General features: G+C 44.1%; 1 protein-coding gene across 5 annotated transcripts in view; it reads left to right on the top strand.

Annotated features, from left to right (window-relative positions):
• Positions 1-22313, top strand: part of CUNH2orf76 (chromosome unknown C2orf76 homolog) — a 57045-nt gene that overhangs the window by 10394 nt on the left and 24338 nt on the right. For 3 of the 5 annotated variants that reach the window (XM_077779618.1, XM_077779617.1, XM_077779619.1), the window contains exon 2: positions 19211-19355. In XM_077779618.1, coding sequence (XP_077635744.1) covers positions 19223-19355 — 133 coding nt within the window. In that variant the 5' untranslated portion in view covers positions 19211-19222. Of the gene's footprint in view, positions 1-8632; positions 8806-11691; positions 11731-19210; positions 19356-22313 lie in introns of those variants that run through there. The other 2 variants (XM_077779621.1, XM_077779620.1) reach the window with 2 other exon arrangements.

Raw genomic sequence — 22313 nt, 5'->3', positions numbered from 1 at the left:
TAATTTTTAAACATTTCTCTTTTCTTCAAATATTTAAATTCTAGTTAGTTAACATATAGTGCATCATTGGTTTTAGGAGAATTCAGGTGGTTCATCAGTTAATATACAATACCTGGTGCTCGTCATAAGAGGTGTTTTTCTTAATACCCATCTAGCCCGCCCCCACCCACCTGCCTCCATCAACTTTGTTCTTTATCATTTAGAGATCTCTTGTGGTTTGTTTCCCTCTTCCCTCCCAACTTCTGTATGTTCATCTGTTTTGTTTCTTAAATTATACATATGAGTGAATCATATGGTGTTTGTCTTTCTCTGACTTATTTCACTTAGCATAATACACTCTAGCTCCATCCACATTCTTGCAAATGGCAAGATTTCCTTTTTGATGGCTAATATTCCATTGTGTATATAAACCACATCTTTATCCATTCATCAGTTGATGGGCATTTGGGCTCTTTCCATAGTTTGGCTATTATTGGTAATGCTGCTATAAACATCAGGATGCACATACCCCTTTGAATCTGTATTTTTGTATCCTTTGGGTAAATACCTAGTGCAGTTGCTGGGTCATAGGGTAGTTCTATTTTTAACTTTTTGAGGAACCTCCATACTGTTTTCCCAAGTGGCTGCACCAGTTTGCTTTCCCCTAAGCAGTGCAAGAGGGCCCCCCGTTTCTCCACATCCTTGTCACCACCTGTTGTTTCTTGTTCATTTTAGCCATTCTGACAGGGGTGAGGTGGTACCTCATTGTGCTTGTGGTTTGTATTTCTCTGATGATGAGTGATGTTGAGCATCTTTTCATGTGTCTATTAGCCATCTGGATATCTTTGGTGGAAAAATGTCTCTCATTTCTTCTGCCCATTTCTGATTTGGATTATTTGCTTTTTGGGTGTTGAGTTTGATAAGTTCTTTATCGATTTTGGATACTAACCCTTTATCAGATATGTCATTTGCAAATATCTTCTCCCATTGTGTAGGCTGCCTTTGAGTTTTGTTGATTATTTCCTTTGCCGTGCAGAAGAGAAACTTTTTATTTTGAGGAAGTGCCAGTAGTTCATTTTTCTTTTGTTTCCCTTGCCTCAGGTGATGTGTCTAGTAAGAAGTTGCTATGGCCAAGGTCAAAGAGGTTGCTGCCTTCTTTCTCCTCTAGGATTTTGATGGTTTTCCGTCTTACATTTAGGTCTTTCATCCATTTTGAATTTATTTTTGTGCACAGTGTAAGAAAGTGGTCCAGGTTCATTCTTCTGCATACCGCTGTCCTGTTTTTCCAACACCGTTTGTTGAAGAGACTGTCTTTTTTCCATTGGGTGTTCTTTCCTGCTTTGTCGAAGCCCAGTTAGCCATATGATTGTGGGGGCCATCTCCAATTTAGGTGGGGTTGATTGCTTGGTTGCTTGTTTGGGATATGCTCCACTTTCCTTAAACAAAAGAAAGCACTTTTTCAGGCGATGGTTTTGTGCCCAGGTGAATCCACTTACTGCTTCTAGTCTTTGCAATTGGAATGGCTTTTCGCTTTTAACCTAGAGATAATGGCAAGCTAGCATCTGCGACTTAATTTTTTAAAGTCAATTTTAGAGTATATTTGGGGGGGATCAGTAAATTACATGAATTTTTTAAATGTTTTATTTATTTTTGAGAGACAGAGCGAGCGAGAGCATGAGTGGGGGAGGGGCAAAAGGGAAAGGGGACAGAGGATCTGAAGTGGGCTCTGCGCTGACAGCAGTGAGCCCGATGTGGGGCTTGAACTCATGAACCCTTGAAATCATGTGAGCTGAGGTCAGACGCTCAACTAACTGAGCCACCCAGGCACCCCTAAATTACATGAATTTTTAATTCTATATTTTGATTGCACTGGAAAGGAAATTGCCCTTCATATCCCCAGAAAGTGCAAGTTCCTTGGCTTTGTTTATGTCCCTGCTAGCAGCCAGCACACTGTGTAATGATTTTAGTGGCAGTCATTTTTATTTCCATATTCTTCTGTCCCATCTCCTCCTACATCAGCCGGGGGAAATAGGGACCACCCTGTATTGGTCAGTACTTTATCTCCAAGTGCCTGGCACTTCTTAGGCCCCTGAACAAGTGGCAGGTGAAGGAACAGAGCCATTTGCTCTTTGGGAACTGTAGTCATTCTGATTAGCCGTGAACTTGGAAACTATTAGAACTGAATGTGCAACTCCAGGCTATGGTGAAGGAGATGAATTCTGGTGCAAGAACCATGTAACCTCTTTGTATCACGGCCAGCTAGAAACGGAACACCTGAGATATTAAGGGAAGACGGGGAGCCTGATAAGCCAGCCAGTCAGCCTGATTGGCCTTCCCAGTTAGTAGAGGGGTTCCTGTCAACTGCTGCAGCCTCCTCTCACGTCCTTGGGCTGCCAGCCTTGGGGACTCACCGGCTACCCTTGCTGGGTCTCAGCGTCAAGCCAGCCAGGCAAGATGCATTGGCAGAGGTGAGAGCAGTTTCTTGCCCGGTGGCTGTGAATCGTAGTTTTATATTAGGTTTCTGGATGTAACTAAACCTCTAATTTCTAAAAGCAACCTAGTTGTGAAAAAATGGACTACAGTTACAGGAAGCTTTACGAGAAGGCAAGGGCTAGAGTGCTCACAAATGATGAATTATCTCATTCAGTATTTATTTTCACTTCTTGGAATGTGATTCCTGAGGCTCGGCTCAAGCAAAGCTGGGAGGAGAGTAGTATGTTTTCAAGCGAAGGAAGCATTTGGGAAATGCTTCTGGGGTAAGACATGGGCAGAGTCTGGGGGCATTTGTTCTGTGACGGGGGCGGGGGGAAAGTAGGCGCTGAGATGGGGGATAAGAATGAAGCGTGGCTCTTCTCTCCGTTCCCTCTGTTTCTTTCCCACTCTTCTCTCTCCCTCGGTCTTTACTTTTCTGATGGTGTAACTCGTTTTGGTGGCCAGGCAGCTGCAGGTGTTAACCAGCCCCTTCACTTTGCCCTTCTCTTGTGCCTTTGAGTGTTCATATTCAGAGGTAGTGCAGAAAGCTGGATGTGAGAGAAGAGTGTGTGTGTGTGTGTGTGTGTGTGTGTGTGTGTGTGTCTGGCCTGTATGTGCACGATTCTCTTCTTGTCCTGTTTCTGTGCAGCTAACGTGCTGTGGTGGTGTGTGCTGAGACTCGGAGACTAGGGCTTGCAATCAGGGGGTTGTGGTAGGAAGTCTCCTACGGCACCTGGGAGTAAGGGAGAAGACTTTCTTTAGACTTATTGAAACACATAAATAAACATAAACACTGCTGAGACACTGCCTGTATCCTGTCTAGAAATACTTATGACTGGGGTGCCTGGGTGGCTCAGCCGGCTAAGTGTCCGACTTCGGCTCAGATCATGATCTCGCGGTCTGTGAGTTCAAGACCCGCGTCGGGCTCTGAGCTGACAGCTCAGGGCCTGGAGCCTGCATCAGATTCTGCCTCCGTCTCTCTCTTCCCCTTCCCTGCTCACGCATTGTCTCTCTCAAATATAAATAAACATTAAAATTTTAATGTTTAAAATGTTTGGTGCCCCAAACATTAAAAAAAATATTTATGACTATGGACAGGAATAATGAAGCACCTTAGGAAGGTATCTTGAGTTCAGTACTGTAGTTCTTGCTCAACCTCATTAGAAGTATAAACTCTTGGGGCGCCTGGGTGGCTCAGTCAGTTAAGCGTCCGACTTTGGCTCAGGTCATGATCTCGCAGTCCGTGGGCTTGAGCCCCACATTGGGGTCTGTGCTGACAGCTCAGAGCCTGGAATCTGTTTCAGATTCTGTGTCTCCCTCTCCCTCTGCCCCTCCCCAGCTCGTGCTCTGTCTCTCTCTGTCTCAAAAATAGATAAACGTTAAAAAAGTTAAAAAAAAAAAAAAAGAAGTATAAACTCTTCTAAATCTATGTTGTTTTCATTTTGTCTGTTTCTCCAGCTCCTCATTGCACATGGCAAACCCTTGGCAAATGCTTTGGGACTAGATTGTTACACAAATTTTCTAGGGAGCTATTGTCCATCAACAAGAAAATTAGAAATATTAAAATATGATGACAGGTGTTTTGACTGATCATTCCTTTGGAGACAGTGCCAGTTTTTTATAAGTTAAAAAAAAGTTTATTTTGAGAAAGAGAGTGAGCATCCATGCGTGCACTCTCAGAGAGAGAGGGAGAGAGAGCATCGTAAGCAGGCTCTGCTCTGTCAGGGCACAGCCTGATGTGGGGCTGGTTCACGGACTGAGGGATCATGACCTGAGCTGAAATCCAGAGCCAGAAGTGTAACTGACTGAGCCACATAGGCGCCCCTAAATGATGCCATTTAAAGAACAAACACTTTGTTTTTATTTTGAGACAATGCACTAAAGAAGGAACCCCCTGATTTTTATTCTGAGGTCATTGTAGGTCCACATGCGTTGTTAAATGATGCAGAGGTCCCTCGTACCCTTTACCTATTTTTGCCCAAATGGTAACATCTTGCAAAACCATAAAACCACAATCAGTACATTTTGAAATATTTAAGGTACAGAACATTTCCGTCATCAAGGAGCCCTCATATTATTCTGTCATAGCCACAACTATTTCCCTTCAGCCCCAACCCCTCCTTAGCCCTGATATGATGATGGGATTTTTCTTCTCCAGCCTTCTGATGTGGTAGATTACGCTGATTACTTTTGAAATATCCAGCTAGCCTTCTTTTCTCGGAAGAAACCCCACTCGGTCATGGCTTGTAATTCTTTGTATACGTCGCTGAATTCTGTTTGACAATAATTTAAGGATGTTTTTGTTTGTATTTGTAAGACATTTTGGTTTGTAGTCTAGAATGATTCTGTCATTCGTAACAAGCCTGGCTGGCAGGTTGATCCTGACCTTCATGCCCTGCAGGTCAAGGTAGTATTACTAATCACTTTAGCTAAAACGGGACAGATTTCTCAAAATTAGCCAAGTGAAAGAAGCTAGTAAAAAAAAGTATAATCCATTTGATTCCATTTATTTGGAATGGAATAATTAGAAAATGCAAATTTATCTATCGGGACAATAGATTGTGCATATCTCAGGAGAGGAGCTGAGGTCGTATGGGGGGAGAAGTAAACTTTGGTCAGGAGGCAGGGGAGTGGATATTTTCATGATCTTGAATGTTGTAATGCTTTCACAGGTATCTACAGAAATTCAAAGTTTATCAATATGAGTAGTTCGTGGTATGTCATTTATACCACAATAAATAAAAGAGCTAATACATGCAAAACCAAACAAACAAAACCTGGGGATAGATTGTATACCACCTTTTCTCTCTCTTTTATTAATTTTTGTTTATTTTTGAGACAGAGGCAGAGTGCAAGCAGGGGAGGGGCAGAGAGAGAGAGAGGGAGAACAGAATCTGAAGCAGGCTCCAGGCTCTGAGCTCTCAGCACAGAGCCCGACACGGGGCTCGAACTCACGAACCACGAGTTCATGACCTGAGCCAAGGTTGGACGCTTAACCGACTGAGCCACCCAGGCGCCCCTCATACTGCCTTTTCTAACTGGAAGACTCATTGTAGGGAAAGCCACCCATGGGATACACCTCAAGTAATGAGCCAATTAATCTCTCTGGAAGCTTCTAGAAGATTAGTTTTGGAGTCATCGCCTCTGTTGGTCTACTTGTTGGTTACCTGAGAGCCCGCTCGTGGTGTTTTCTTGAAATACACACAGGTCTAGGATGCAGATAATGGCGCTTTGGGGACGGAGGCAAGTTAATACTGACTTCCACAAAACAAAAAAAACCCAAAAAAACAACACAGGCCTGGTGGGACCATGGTGTCCTTGGGAAGAAATGTCTTTGCAGTTGACACCTGGGAGCCGTGTGACTCAAAGGCACAGGTTGTCAAGGGCTGCAGTGTAACCCTCGATCAGCTGGTGGGCAGGAGGCTTTCACTTGAGTACACATCACTGCGGGTGGAACTTGCCTTTGGAGGGGCTGCCTGAGGGCAGTCAGTCCGGTCTGTCCTGTCTGTGCCACCGGCTGAGTGGCGTTTGTGGGAACGGGTGGAGAAGACGCCTGGCAATGTTGACAGGTGTTTTGCATGGGAGGCAGAGGGCCTGGGGTACACGCTTCCGATGGACTCATTGGTCACGGTGATCACGTAGTGGTCAGAGCCATCTTTTAGCGGTTGGCAGATTCGGGTATCGGGGAATTGGAGGCGCTCACAGTGCTTTGGGGGAAACTCAGCCAGGTGTTTTGCCTCAGGAGACTGTTGCAGGGACTGGCAGTTGTGAAAGATGAAAGATCTCTAACGCACCACCCTCCCCGCCCGTGTTTCCTGGGGTGTAAGTAGTTGTCTCCTTAGATCGAGGGTCTTCCCCTCCCTCCACCTGTACACAAATCTGTGTGCCTCCTTCCAGCGGCTGCCACTTCACCTTTCTTCTAATCAATTCCTATTCCCTGAAGGGATTTTTTTCCTTTTTAAATACTCTATTTTTAAGTAATCCCTACGCCCAAGGTGGGGCTCAAGCTCAAACCCCGAGATCGAGGGTTGCACCCTCCACCAACCGAACCAGCCAAGTGAATTTTTATAAAACTCACAGAGATGCAGTATGTCCCCTGCTCTGGACTGCAGTGCATGTGTGGGGGGTCATTAGTCTTGTGATCTGGGACCTGGTCAGTTCAACAAGAGAATCCAGGCACCTGGACCAGAATTCACAGCCCTGGCGCCCCTTTGGGCTACTGGTCACATGGAGGATGTACCAATACGGCTGGCAGAGGAAAGAAAGAGGCATTTTCCAAAGGAATGGCCAGTGTAGAATCCCGGGATGCCACGTTGGTCTGGAGCCACCCCCTGACCCCCACTGCGGTGCTGTTTGTTCTGATCACGACCCAGGAAACTACGGAGAAAGGCTGGTCCTTTCCTGGGGACGGCCACATTCAGGGAATGGACCGCTATACTTTGTACATTGTGTGCTCCAGGAGGAGACGAGGCAGGTAGGGCGAGAAATCTTTTGTGAGTTGATTTCTGAGGAGTCTTTTTTCAAACAATTCCAGGTTGCTGTGGATGGTAGGGCGGAGTAGACCTTGACTTTCAGCCCTTCGTTCCTTAGTGCTTGCGATGAAGGATGAGCCATTGTCAGACTACAGACTGTGTGGAAAACCAAACACGTGGCACAGATTCTTTTCAGCTGTCACAGTCTTTTCAGTGTCACGTGATTTGGAACATTAAGTCTATAGCCTGAAAAGGAAATGTCTTCGGGAGGTCAAAGGTCAGACGCAGGCAGTCTGCCAGGGGCTGGTGGAGGCCACAGCCCATGTGGAATGGCCTCCCTCACCTCAAGACCAGCGCGTCACCTTCGGGCTGGAGTCACAAGTCTGGCATGCGGCGGTGGCTGCGCATCAGAAGCAGAGTTCTCTTTGCTGTGCCCGCTCACATGGGTGGACCGAGGCAGCAGCGGTGGCAGTCCAGGTGGTGTGGACGCCATTGGCAGCTGGAGTCCGGGTGAGTCGCCCAGAGGGATCGTTTGGCAGCTGAGAATGGTCGCCACAGCTCACACCCGGTGGACAGTTTTCTAAGAGGCAGATCAAGCCGCCAGGCCCTTGGCAGCGGCTCATGGGTCAATACAAATATCAGATTCATCCGTGGGAACGGCCTTGAGTTCTGCCCGCTGAGCAGAGTGACCACGTCCATTTTCGGTTCTTTGTGGGGAGGGGATGCAGGGGAACTTGTGGTGGGATTTCTCTGCCTGTAATGGACAAGGAAGTGGAAGTAAACGTAACCTATTGTTTATGCATTCAAATGAAAAAACAGTACTTTGGGTTGGCCTGAAGGGCCCCATCCTCTAGGTCACATTAGGCTCCCTACCCCACTGAATCGTATCCACACCCCATTGGCTGGATCTGAGTACCTCCTTGCACAGAGTCACTTATGATGGCGACATAGAGCCATAAAAGTTGGAGCTCCTCCCTTCCCTGAAGTCCCCCAGCACACCTGGGTGCACGAGGCTTTCAGTCCCTCTTGAGGACAAGGGAGACCTCAGTCTCCCCACAATTGTCCATCTTCTGACAGCAGATGTCAGGGTGGAGGGTGAGGGGAAGGACTGGGGGTGCAGAGCCGGAGAGTGGCTCTCTGCCAGGAAGCAAGGCACTCTCTTAATTCTCAGTTGCCTGGTGGCTGGTCATCACTCAACTTAATGAACTTTTCAGCCACCCGAAGCTCGAGATCCTCATTGCAGCCATCATTTGTTTAGGCTCTGGGGACTCCTTTACTGTTCCAGCAGCCAGAGCCACATTGCCTCATCGGAGAGCTGGCGTGCAGCACTGCCGAGGAGAGTGAGCCGCAGCCGGAGCACCGCTGGACAGATCCCAGGGGATCTTCTTATATCCCCAAAGCACCCGAGACCTTCATCTTTTCTGTTCCCGAAAGCCGTGTCTCTACAAGCATCCCACTGTCGGCAGCAACTGCCAGGAACTGCGAAGAACCTGAAATTTTATCCTAGTTGAAAGCTGACAGCCAGCCCGTCCGGGTCTGCCCGATGCCGGCAGAAGACACGGCAGCCTGGGGTCAGAGACAATGGACTGTCTGTACATAGCACCGTCAGCAATGTGAGTTGCATGTTTGTGTCAGTGCCTCCTGCCTCACAAATCCCACGGGGGCGATGCAGCGTGGCCCAGAGAGACGCGGCCCACTCAGCAGGTTTGAGTCGCGGCTGTAGAGCCCTGCGTTGAGGTGATCGCAGTCTCCATGCTGGCAGAGAACAGACTCCTGGATCGCAGGCAAAGGACTGTGGCCCAGCACAGCCAATGGCAGGAGCCTCGTGTTTGTGTATTTCCTCCTGCCCCTCAAGTCTGCAGCTGTAGAGCCCTGAGTTGAGGTAATCCAGATTTTTAAGTGGCACAAACCTGCCCAACCCTAGCCTGGAGGGGGGCCCTACTTTTGTTATGCTGGACAGTAAACAACTCTGCCCAGACACACACCTGTGCATAGATCATTCACAACAAAAGCAGCTATTTCGTCATAAGATGTGCACAGTGCAAGAGGTCCATGGAGAATTGTCTCCCAGTGCGTGGTCAAAGGTTGACGTTCTCACTGAGGATTGGGACTCAAAAAAAGTAGAATTTATATTCAGTATACTTTGTTTAAGATGGAAAGTGTGTTGAATATTCTTTCTAAACAGTGAAGTGTCTAATCCTTGGGGAAACTCGACTGTCCAGGATAGCTAATTCTTGGAGAGTCTTACTTGCCTTGAATAGAGAACACAGCTGTGATGTTTGTGTCTTTACCCCGACGTGAGGGCCACAGAGGCAGGTCTGTGGAATCACAGGTGTTGATTTTTCAGGGGATGATATACTCCAGGTGAATGGCATTCAACATTTTATTTATTAGAATTGCTTCTGACTCTGCCTCAGGAAAGGGCAGATGCTAATGGCATTATGCAATAGAGTAGTTACAACACTGAGAAACATTTTTGTAGTCATCAGATTTAGCTAATATTTATTTTGTACTTAGTGTACTTAGTGTGTTATCTAAACCCGTAAGAAAGAAGACTGTTTTTTTAACCTACTTAAAAAAATGGTTGAGGTAGGGCACCTGGGTGGCCCAGTTGGTTAAGAGTCTGACTTCACTTCAGGTCATGATCTCACTGTTCGTGAGTTCGAGCCCCACACTGGGCTCTATGCTGACTACTCAGAGCCTGGAGCCCACTTTGGATTCTGTGTCTCACCCTCTCTCTGCCCATCCCCTGCTCACACTCTGTCTCTCTCTCTCTCAAAAATAAACATACATTAAATGAATGGTTGAGGTTAAAAACTTTAAAATCATTCATAAGTTAATACATTGAAAATGTCTTTCTCAGATGTTTTATGTCCGTGAAAGATGAATAAACTGCGTTTTCTAATAGCGCTTTGATTTCAGTTGTACAAGTAAATACTTAGAAGAAAAAGGCCAAGGGGTTTTCAAATGTTTATTGAATCCTCACATGGTCTTAGTCTATAAATGTATACTTAATTTCATATTTAAAGAATTATGCTTTGGAGAAACTGTAAAGCAAATTCCTGTTCAGTTTTTCCCTTTTTATTACAATGACCAGCTTTTACTATTTCATTGTTACTGAGATCTATTTTTACAATAAAAGTTTGTTCTCCCTCTAGGAGTTAGAAAACCAAAGCATGCTTTTGAAGTAGGGCCAGAAGAGATTAGAATGGAATTAACCTTTCACTTTTAGTCATAGTCTTCAATGTCATGTAATTTCATTTATGAACTTCATAAATAATTCTTATGAACTTTAGTTATATTGAAATACTATATAAAGGTATTAATTTGCCAAGGTTAAGTTCTCTTTCAAAGGTGAACATTTATCATTTGCTTTCTCAGGATGCTAGGTGCTTAGTATTTTTAAGAGTAATAAAAAATACTGAAGGTTCCCCCACCCTAGTCTTAAATTCCCCCCCCACCCCCATTTTGGTGAAATGACACATTTGGATAACATTTAACAATACATAGGAGTATTTACAAGCTAACTTGATACATGACAGCTTTGGTTCTATAATACTTACATTTAGGAAGTAGATGTAATTTTACAAAGATGTTTGGTTTTTCAAAATGATGCACCCTAGGAATCTGTTAAAATTCAAGACATATATACCACTTCTTGGAAACCTGCCCGTTGAAGGAAGGAAGGTCACCCGGTGCCCTCCACTGTCTGGTGGTTATAGAATCTTCTCCATGTTGACTGCTTGAATGTCGAGTGCTTTCATACTCTGAAAGCTTCTAATACTCATTCTGGATTCCGTTCTCTTACAGAAGGGTCTAGAGCATGCCTTCTTCAAATGCTTTTAAAGGCATATGTACTTTTTTTTTTTGCAAGAAAGTTTTCATTATTTGTGTATTCTTTATTTGTGAATTGGCCTACTCCCTAAAATTTATTTTAACCCTGAAAGCAGTACTCAGAGTACTTTTTTGGTGGAAATAACGTGTGCAGAACAGTGAAAAATTTGGTCCCCAGCGTTCACGCTCTCGGCCAACGGCAAACAAGGGGACCTTCTTGTTTTAGCCCTCATGTTGTAAACAAGGGGCCGGTTTACTTTCTGTTTAGTGACATACTTTTCACATCTTTGTGCCTTTTGTTGGTGAGCCCGCTATTCAAAGTGACCACGTGCTGTGCCAAAGTGCAGTCTGACGTTCCTGAGCGCACAAAGGCTACAATACGCCCGCAGAAGAAAAATACACGTAGACGATAACTTTTGCGCAGACACAAGTTACGGGGCTGTGGGCTGTGAGCTGAATGTTAATCCTAAGTCCACAATGTAAAAAAGGCATCTTTAAACACCAGCGCACATAAAGCAAGGTTATGTATCGATCGCTTGGTGAAAATGTTGTGACCAGATGCAGCAGAGACTCGTGAGAACCTAACCCCGTGTTTCCTGAGGGGCAGTGGCTCAGTACTTACCAATTCACTTTATAGACTTTGTCCGCTGCAGAGAACAGGGGCCTGTGCCAACTGGCCTACGGTGTTCAGCCCGGGATTTTGCCATGAGGAGAGGAGCCAGCTTGGAAGGAGAAGGGCTGGGCCTTCAGGGAAGCTGGTAGGGAAGCCTGGCCCGGGCTCTCCCCGACCATTCCCTGCTGAAGCTCCACCTTGGCTGCTTGTGCCTCTGGAGCCGGGCGGTAAAAAACAGCTCCAACCTGTCCTGTAAGCACCAGGGAGCTCTGGGCCGGAGGGAGGCCTCTGGGCTGCTCCATTCCCGGCTCTGATGATGGCCTGGTTACCTGTCAGGGACTTGGGAGCCCCAGGTGACAGGTGCATTTTGCGTTTGCTTCTTTGTGCTTTTGCTTCTTTGTTTGCAAGAGTGTAGTTTGCTTTGGATACTTTTTCTTCAGGATCCCAAACCAGCGGGAAAATAGCAGCCAGAACAGGTTTTGTTAGGCAGGGAGGTTTAAAGACCTTCCTAAGCCTTAGGCAGGGTTATGCTTCTTTTTTCTTTCCTTCCCTTCTCTCTTCTCCCTTCCCTTCCCTTCTCCCTTCCCTTCTCTGTCTCCTCTCCTCTGTCTCCTTTCCTCTCCTCCCTTCCCCTCCCCTCCCCTCCCCTTTCCATACCCCTCACCCCTCAGCACTGTAACGTTTCAAATCCCCACCCCACATCACATAAAATGTACCCATATGCTACATAAAACCTGACATCGAATTATGAACAGAGTTGAGTTGCTGTGGAAGGTTATCTGTTGTAGGTATTTGATTAAATGTCAACTTTCATTTTTAACATTTTCATATTCTGGAGTAATAAGTTGTTTCTTTTACGGTTAACACATTCATGGGCTGTGGAAGAGCTCACAGACCCTAGGTACTGTGACGGCAGTGCAGGACGGACGTGGCGAGGGTCCTTGGGGAAGGCTTCAGATTTCCCTCAGCCCATGAGCTGTGCGACAGTTCTCCTGACATCGCGGGGGGCTCAGATGTGCCTCAGGCCACATGTATTACTGGGTCGACAAAAATAAGCCCGTCCTTCCCTCAGAGGCTTGTACCCCAGGCGCCTTTAACAGTTGCCTTCACTGCCGCATGACCCATGCTGTGGGCTGGCTGAGGGTCTGTCAGCTCAGCCTGGGGCAGAGGAGGAGCTGGTGGCAAAGGTGTCCCCCAGCAGGTGGTCCAGATTGGGTTTTGAAGGATGCGTGCTTGCAGGGTGAGGCCGAGACGCGAGGGGCAGAGGGAGTTTGGGGGATAGAAGAGCGGGTGGAAAGGTATGGCAGAGGCTTGGAAGCAGCGTGGTACGTGCGGGAAGCCTTGGGCTGTCCTTGATGCTGGAAGGCGGACTGTGGTGGTGGTGGTGACGGACAGCATCAGCGAGGAGGGAAGGGCTGGGTACCCAGGGCCTTGGCGCCACCTTCGACAAGGTTAGACCCATCCTGGGTGCGTGACCTACTTCTGGTGCCTCGGCTGCGTAAGCTTCAGATTTATTTGGTATCCTTAACGCGTGTCGGTTGCCTAGCCAGGTTTCTAACCCTCTCTCTCCTTTACAGTATTGATATATTTCTGGACTGTTTATTTTTGTTCAGACTCTTCTTACAAGAGATGGAAATGGCTTTGTTTTAAAAATAACTTTAAAGAAATAACTCTTTGTTGATGCCTAACACGCGAAAGGAAGCCTATAGGGAAAGAGCTAAACTTAAGAACGCATGATCGTTACTAAAACATGGAGCAGTATTAAGGATATATAAAACAGGCAGCAGTCGCTTATGTGTCTGCCGTTTGGAGGTGGCCACTGTCAGCATTTTGGCAAATGTTGCCCTGGACGGTCGCTGTATTTATGGAGATGCTACGTACTGGCCGCTTCCTAGCTTGTGTTTGTTTTTATTCACTGATATGCCATAGCCAGCTTTCAGAGTTAGTGTCCCTGGGACCATATCGCCCTTGGTGGCCACAGGGGGTCTTATGGCAATCGTGTGACACAGCAATCACACCATTCACTGTCTGACATAATTTACTTGACTAGTTCTAGATGGATTCTAACTTTTGTTAACTCTTGGAATCACTTCCATGGAAAGCAGCTTCACTGAACGTACATCTCCGTGTACTTATCTTTTCTTAAGATATTTTTCTTGTGAGAAATTTTAAACATGAAAAAATAGAAGAGTGTGACAAGGCCCCATCCATACCCAGCTCAAGCCGTTGACAGTGTTCTGGTTCTACCATCCTTTTTTTTTTTTTTCCAAAAAAATTTTTAGGTTTATTTATTTTGAGAGAGAGAGAGAGAGCGAGCAAAGGATGGGGAGGGAAGAGAGAAGGGGAGAGACAGAATCCTAATGGCTTCTTGCCATTAGCACAGAGACTGATGCGGGGCTCAAACTCACAGACTGTAATATCATGACCTGAGCCAAGATCATGCGTCGGATGCTTAACCAACTGCGCCACCCAGGTGCCCCTATATATACCTTACTCTTATAAGACAAGGACTCAGATGGGGCGCCTGGGGGGCTCAGTCAGTTAAGCGTCCGACTTCGGCTCAGGTCATGATCTCATGGTTTGTGAGTTCGAGCCCCACATCGGGCTCTGTGCTGACAGCTCAGAGCCTGGAGCCTGCTTCGGATTCTGTGTGTGTGTGTCTCTCTCTCTCTCCAGCTCCCCTGCTCATGCTCTGTCTCTCAAAAATAAATCAATGTTAAAAAATTTTTTAAGATAAGGACTCAGAAACATCATATCAAATAAACGGAACTAACATCAATTCCTAATATCACCTAATATTATGCAGATCACAACCCGTCTAAATGTTGCTTTGGTTGATAGATCTCTTTAAGTTTCTTTTAATATATAATCTTCTCCCCCTTCTTTATTTCTCGTGTTATTTATTGAAGAAACCGAGTTATCTATTGAGTACAATTTTCCAGTCTGAACTTGACTGATGGCCTCCTTCTGGTGTCATTTGACGTGGTCTTCTACATAAACAGAAAGTTAGATCTGGAAACTAGCATCATTCATTAAGGTTGATGAGTAAGTTCAGGTGCCATCAGCCCCAATATATCTGTTCTAAAGTTTCCCATCAATCCTGTCCCTACTCATTTTGGCATCCCTTTACGATCTTTCCTTGCATTTATTATTTCATAGGATTTTCAGAATGATGATTTGTAGCAACTTTTAATTTTGAGATAATTGTAGATTCACATGCAGTAGTTGGAAATCATACAAAGAGCTCCTTTATGCCCTTCACCCAGTTTCTCCAGTGGTCATACCTTGCTTGAGTATATAGTCTAGCATCACTGGCAGGGATTGACCTTGATACAATCCAGGGACGGTATACAGATTTCACTAGTTTTACATGCACGTGTATTCAGTTCTGTGCAGTTCTGTCACATGTGTTGATAAATGTGGATAACACCACAGTCAAGAATCAGAGCATTTTTATCCCAAGGCTCTCTGATGCTACCCCCTTATAGCCATAGCCACTCCCTTCTCTCCTCCTTTCCTAACCCTGACAACACCAATCTGTTCTCCATTTCTGTAATGTTGTCGTTATAAGAATGACATATAAATGGAATTCGACAGTCTGATACCTTTTGTGGTTGGCAATTTTTATTCAGCTTTGTTTCCTTGAGATCCATTAGGACTGTTGCACGAGTTCATAGTTTATTCCTTTTATTACTGAGTAGTATTGCAGGATATGGATACACCACAGGTTGCGTAGCAGTTTACGTATTGAAGGACGTATGAGTTGTTTCCAGTTTTGGGGTATTACGAAGGAATATGCTACGAGCATTATATTCAGGTTTCTGTGTGAGCATTAAGTGTTCATTTTTCTGACATAAATGCCCAAGAGTACAGTGGACAGGACGTATGATAAGCGCATGCGTAGTTTTGTAAGAAACTGACCTATTCTTTTCCAGAGTTGCATTCCCACCAGCAGTGCATGAGAGATCTAGTTTCTCTGCACCCTTACCAACATCTGGTGATATCACTGTGTTCTATTTTAGCCATTCTGATAGCTGTGTAAATCATGATTTTAAAATTCTGTCATTCTTGGGGCACCTGGGTGACTCAATCAGTTGACCATCCAACTTAGGCTCAGGTCATGATCTCTTGGTTCATTGGTTTGAGCCCCAAACTGGGCTCAGTGCTAATGGCTCAGAGCCTGGAGCCTGCTTCGGACTCTGTGTCTCCCTCTCTCTGCTCCTCCCGCACTCTCATGCTGTCTCTATCTCAAAAATAAGTAAATGTAAAGAAAGTTTTTAAAATTCTGTCACTTTTAGCTGTAATTCTTCTAGAAGAAATAACTTTTCTTCACCAGCTGTTTGGTAACCATGGAATGTAGTCTGTAAGAGAAGCATAAAATTTGGTTATTTTTCTCATTTCTATGCCCCATCCCACCTTGGTAAGCCAGTTTTCAGAAAAACAAGGGCCGTGTTAGCTCCCAGAGGGACTGATTGGCCTTTTTAAAGGTATCATTATGAACTCATGTATTTTAAAAATATTTGACGTGGTTATCTGCTTGGGGTAAGTCAAAGGGGCGGTAAACTAAAAATTTTGATGACCTCACTCCTCTCCAAAAAGGCTGTACCCAATTTATGTTCTTAGTAGTAGTGTATAAAAAATATTTCTCCACATTCTTGCCAACACTGGTTTGGCCACTTCTTTTTTTAATTTATTTTTTTTAACATTTTTATTTATTTTTGAGAGACAGAACATGAGCAAGGGAGGGCAGAGAGAGAGAGGGAGACACAGAATTCGAAGGAGGCTTCAGGCTCCGAGCTGTCAGCCCAGAGCCCAACACAGGGCTTGAACCCATGAACCGCGAGATCATGACCTGAGCCAAAGTCAGATGCTTAACTGACTGAGCCACCCAGGTGCCCCATCCACTTTAAATTTTAAAACATTTTACCAATATGATGGCAAAATCCCTGTCTTACTATTTCTGTTTGCCATTTGTCAGTTACTAGTAAAGTTGATCAACTTTTCTCATTATTGCCTTTGTAAAGATAGCCGAATACCTTTACCTGTGTTTCTCCAAAGATATTGGTCTTTTCTGATATATTTCTGTTGGTCTATCTATCAGCCTTTTTCTGGATGGTTGCTGGTTTTTCTTCAGTTAGTAAGGGCTTTCTTACCTTAAGATTATAAAAATATGTGCCCATTTTCTTGTGCCGCTCTATTACAGTTAAATGTAGATATTTGTTCCTTATGTGATTTATTTTTGTATAAGGAATGAGGTAAGACACTAGCCTTACTTCTCCGAATGTCTCACCATTCTCCTAATGCCATTTGTTAAATAAACTATCTTTTCCCCATTCATGTAAAATACCACTTTTATCTTCCACTAAAGTCTCTAATCTAGAGTCTGTTTTGAGTTTTCTGTTGTATGCCACTGATTTGCCAGTTTTTCCTGCTCTATTATCACAGCTTAAATTACTACAGCTTAAATGGCTTAAATTAGTTAAAATAGTTAAATTATCCTTTAAAATTTTTACTGTTGACTTTTGTAAGCATATGAATCAGACCAGCTTATTCATGTATTGCTATTATATGTCTATTGCTTCATTATGTGTTTCAGTAATTGATGCTTTTTTTTTACCTTGTATAACTTTGATGACCAAGCTCACAAATGTATTCTTCCAGATAGATTTTAGAAATATTTGTGACATGTTCCCCAAAGCACCCTTTTATACTTTGATTGAGATTTTATTCAATTTATAGAACAATTTAGGGGAGAACTTGATTTCTTTACAACTTTGAGCCTTCATAGTTAAGAACACAGTCATTTCATTTACTCAGATCTTTTGTCTGTCCTTGGATACCTTTTTATTAATTTATTCCAGAGTTTATTGTTTTGGTTTTCTGTCCCTTCAGTGGAATGTCTTTTAAATTTGACCAGATTCATTTTTTTTTTTCTTAAGTAGGTTGAACCTCTAGGGAAATGTCACGTTTTATAATCTGTAATATTAGCTTTCTTTTTTTTTTTAAATCTTCATTTATTTTTGAGAGTGAGACAGAGAGAGACAGAGTGTGAGCAAGGGAGAGGCAGACACAGAACCTGAAACAGGCTCCAGGCTCCGAGTTGTGAGCACAGAGCCCGACGCTGGGCTCAAACCCACAAACCGTGAGATCATGACCTGAGCCGAAGTCGGACGCTTAACCGACTGAGCCACCCAGACGCCCCTGTAATATTAGCTTTCTAAACCATCTCTTTAGTATGCCTGTATTCCTAAACCACCAAGCTATAATTCCCTCAGTGCTTAAAATAAATCCAGTAATGGCTGGCTTCTGACAGTAGCTATTATTGTTTAGTTACTGATACAAATTACAACACATTTCTGATGGAGATGACAATGCATTGCTGACCAAATTAGATATTAACTCAGATTTGCAGTTTCACCTATTTAAGTATGACACTTGGGAAGCATTTTATTAAGTGAAAGAAACAAACCTGTAATTATAAATCAGTTTCACAAGGCATGCATGTACCAGCCTGCCCAGCCTCCTTAGATCATGTATCTGATCTATTTATTGCACCTGGGAATCTAGTGTCTTTATCTGCTGTCTAAATGAGCCGTCTTATGCCCAAGCCTATTTTATCCCAAGTTGGCTATCACTAAAAGCAATCTTTTGGGGCACCTAAGTGGCTCAGTCAGCTAAGCGTCCCACTTCAGCTCAGGTCATGATCTTGCGATTCGTGAGTTCAAACCCTATGTCGGACTCTGTGCTGACAGCTCGGGAGCTGGGAGCCAGGTGCTAAAGTATACCTGTTTGGGATGCCCACCTTCCCTGATTAAATTCTCATTGCCCTACACCCTTGCCAACACTAGATAGTATCAGATTTTTTAGTTTGTTAGTTCACTAAGTGATAGGTCTCATTATTTTGAATTTCTCTGATTACTAGTGAGGTTAGATGTCTTATGTGTAGTAATATTACAAGAATTTTTTCCTAATATAATTGTATATTATGACTGCAAATTGTATACAAAGTTGAAAGTATGAAGTACTTATTACTGGATAGAAATATACCATGATTCTATCTTTAGGTCATTGGCAACTTTGCAGATTTTTGGGGAGGAAATAATTTGGCATGATTTTCTGATAGTGTATTAGAGCGTGGACTCTGGAATTAAACTGTTGCTTGAATCGTGGCTCCATTGTTTACCTGCATTATGATCTTGGGCAACTTGTACAGTCTCTCTGAGTCTGTTTCCTCATCTTTAAAGTCAGTGAATACCTCGTGGTTTGGTAATAGAATTAAGGGAGGTGACATTAACAGCTGACACATAGCACGAGCGTGTAGTTTTAGGATGAGGGAAACATGCTTAAACAATATTGTGAAAGAGGGAAAATACCAGGGCAGAGAATGAAATCAGCACCGACATCTGGCCACGGTCGTGAGATTAAACTGTGATGTGTTGTCAGCTGACTCTGTTTCAGGGCCAAGCAAGGGGACGCTGAGCACCGCGAGTCCCAACCAGTCGTGTCTGTGCCATGCATCTATTCAACCCCACTTCTCCCCATACATCCATTCCCCCCACCCCCAGCATCACTTGTGTTCATCTTCTAGGCCCTGTTAGTTTTGTGCCAGTCGGGTCCTCAGTGACTGTGACAGGGCTGTCCAGGGTCACAGTGGATAGATGGGGGTAACCTTGGGCCCCTTTTGGGTGCCTAGGATCTGGCCTGGGGTTGGGGACTCCATCAGTAAGCACACGGTGTGGGAGAGACGGCTGGGCACCCTGGAGCTGATGGTGGGCATGCATGCTTGCTGGGCAATTGTGAATGGACGTTGTTCAGACTGTTCCCCTGTCCCTTGCCACAGGAATCTCTCCGCATGGCTTCCCGAGAAGTGACCATTACTGTTCGCCTCATTCGTTCTTTTGAGCATCGCAATTTCAAACCTATAGTGTATCATGGAGTCAATTTGGACCAAACTACGAAGGAATTTATAGGATTTCTAAAGCAAGGTATGAGATGCCTTAATCATTTCATTTTATCAGTCTTTTGAAAAAAATAGTTGACTATTATATTGACGGTAATCTTTTAAAAGTACTTTGAAAGAGATTAATTTAGGTTCTCAGCCAGGTGCCGGGCGGCTCTTTCCGGGCCTTGGCATCAGCCACAGTATCTTCCCAAGGCTCATTGGGCACTGTGAGTGCCTTCCTCAGGGATTATTACCCTCATGTTTGGCTTCTCCCTCCCCCTCCCGCTTTTTTTTTTTTTAAGCGTATTAATTATTTTAAGAGAGGGGAGAGAGCATCTGCGGGGAAGGAGTAGAGACGGAGAGAGAATCCCAAGCAGGCTGTGTACTGTCAGCACAGAGCCCGATGTAGGGCTTGAACCCACGAACTGTGAGATCATGAACTGAGCTGAAACCAGGAATCGGATGCTTGATCAGCCGAGCTACCCAGGTGCCACTCCCCCTCCCCCACCATTTTTTTTAATTAAAAAAAATTTAAGATCTCGGTTTGCTTGTAGTGGGCTTATTCGGTATTTGGAGGTTGATTAACAAGGGAATGCAGCGTAGCCCGTGGTGTCACCTGGCCGAGCACATAGAAGGCCCCCTGGGGAGCCTGGTAGGAAAGTGTCAGGCCTCTGTCTATGCAGCCGGAGACTCATGAGTGCTGTCGTCACTGCGATCACAGAAATGACAGCCAGACCAGCTGGCACTAGTTTGTCATTTGAGCTTGACGTTCAGTAGGCGTGAAGGCTTTTTTGTAGGACCTCGATGGGTTTCTAACCCTCGTTTTTAATTTTTGAAGTGTTCCAATCATCAACAGTTGATAAAACATCTAGAATAAGCTTTTATTATTTTAATTGAAATAGAATTAACATATGATGTAATGGACAGATTATAGTTCCATGAGTTTTGACAAATATATCACTTTATATCCAACTTAAATCTTTTTTTCCCCCACTCTGACATAATTTCAGACACAGAGAAGCTTCAAAAATAGGACAAAGAATTCCTAGATGCTCTCACACAGGTTCTCGAAGTGGTAGCATTTTGTTCCTTTTTTTTTTTTTACCTTAGCCTCCTCTCCCCCCCACCTTTCTCTCTTTTTCTCCTTTTCGTCTCTTACTGAACTTACCCCTTCATTTTTTTTCTTTCTTAGTCATTTAGCCAGCCATATTGCTGACATGATTCTCCTTTATCTCTCAATATTTAAGTGTATATTTCCTAAAAGCAAGGAATTCTCTTACATAATTACAGTACAATGATCAAAATTAAGAACTTAACATTGAACCATAACAAAAGAAAATCCAAGGTCACATGCTACATTCAATTCTTTTAATTTGACATTGATATCTTATTTTTTATGGTTATTTTTGAGAGACAGAGACAGAGCACGAACACGGGAGGGGCAAAGAGAGAGACACACAGACAGAATCTGAAGGAGGCTCCAGGCTCAGAGCTGTCAGCACAGAGCCCAATGCAGGGCCTGAACCCACGAACCTTGAGATCATGACCTGAACCAAAGTTGGACGCTTAACCGACTAAGCCACACCCGTGCCCCACGATCTTTTGGGGTTATTTCAGATGCCTTCTTGCCTTTCTAACTGTTCTTCACTTTTTTTGCCATCCTTCATCTAGTCTCCTGCCTTACCTCTCTGTATTTCTCCCTCAGCCAAGGAACTTTGGTTAAATGGGATTCATTCTCTGTTGATAATCACTGTTCCACAACGTCATGCTATTAAAACCTAAAGTTGTATAATCAGTATAAACTCACTTATTTATAAATAAGTATAAAGTATAGAAGATTATATTTATGTATGAGTATATAAATAAACTAAAATAAACCTTTAATAACCTATGGGGAATGGATGTTGTTCAGATATTCTGATCACAGAGGTACCATATATACTACCTTATATGGATGACTTTCTAGACTCAGAATAGTGTGCAAACCAGTTATCTAGATATAGAAGACCTCTTAATTAATCTTTGATTTGGAAGCATTTAAATATTTTGTAACACTTCAGGTCTTGCTTCTGAATGTAAAATCATTTCACCCATAAAACCGAAGAAAGCCGTGGACGGTTTATCCAAGCCTTTGGATTCAGAACTCCTTTATCCCTTGCATGCCATCTCTGTATGTAGGTGTGCTTTGAGTACTTTCTTTCTTTCTGGTCCTTTAAGATGCTTCGGGCTCACCGTGTACATTTCCTGTCGCTGTCCCAGAGCCAGCCATTTCTCAAAGGAGCCTGGTTCCTGAACCCAGGTCTGGGTGTGAGGTGTGGTCCTCACTCCTGGGGTATTGTTCTTTGAAGGTCTCTCAGCTGAAAGCCCGAAGAACGGTGTCAACCTGTGCGCATGCACATATCTCTAAGTATTTTCATGTCACCATCTGTATCTATATGTTAAACATGAGTCCTTCCCGATGTTTTCCAATCCATTCCGACCTGTATCCTCCGAACTCCCTCCCCCTGCATATTTGTCTTTCCACTCCAAGAAAGAGAGCTCCAGCTCCCATCCCGTGCCATCCACTTACTTAATTCTTTAATTTCAGTTTACATGTCTAGCGATATCAGAGTTGTTCCTCTGTTGCCCTCTGGGAAGCAACTTGATATTAACTAGAGCACAGCGCTTTCATGCGGCTTCTTTCGCCTTAGTCTTACAAAATCTCTTCGTTGCCACAGTTAATTAGATCAGCAGCCTTTCTTCCACTGCCTTCAGGAAGGTTGCTTCATGCATTTGCAATGCAGCTGGATTCTCTGGTCACTGTCTGTGGTCTTTCCAGGAATCCTCTGTCCTCCTAAATGGTTGTTTTGCACTTTGCACACATTCAAGTTCACTCTTTGTGCTTTAAAGTTCTGTGGGCTTCAACAAATGAGTAATGTTGTGTTAAGCCACCATCATATGTTGTACAGAATAGTTTTACTGCCCTAAAACTCCCCCATGGTTTGCCTGTTCATCCCTCACG

Source organism: Crocuta crocuta, unplaced genomic scaffold, assembly GCF_008692635.1.
Source record: "Crocuta crocuta isolate KB4526 unplaced genomic scaffold, BGI_CrCroc_1.0 scaffold18, whole genome shotgun sequence".
Lineage (NCBI taxonomy): Eukaryota > Metazoa > Chordata > Mammalia > Carnivora > Hyaenidae > Crocuta > Crocuta crocuta.
Note: the sequence above shows the minus strand (reverse complement) of the source record. Positions and strands in the feature narration are given on the sequence as shown.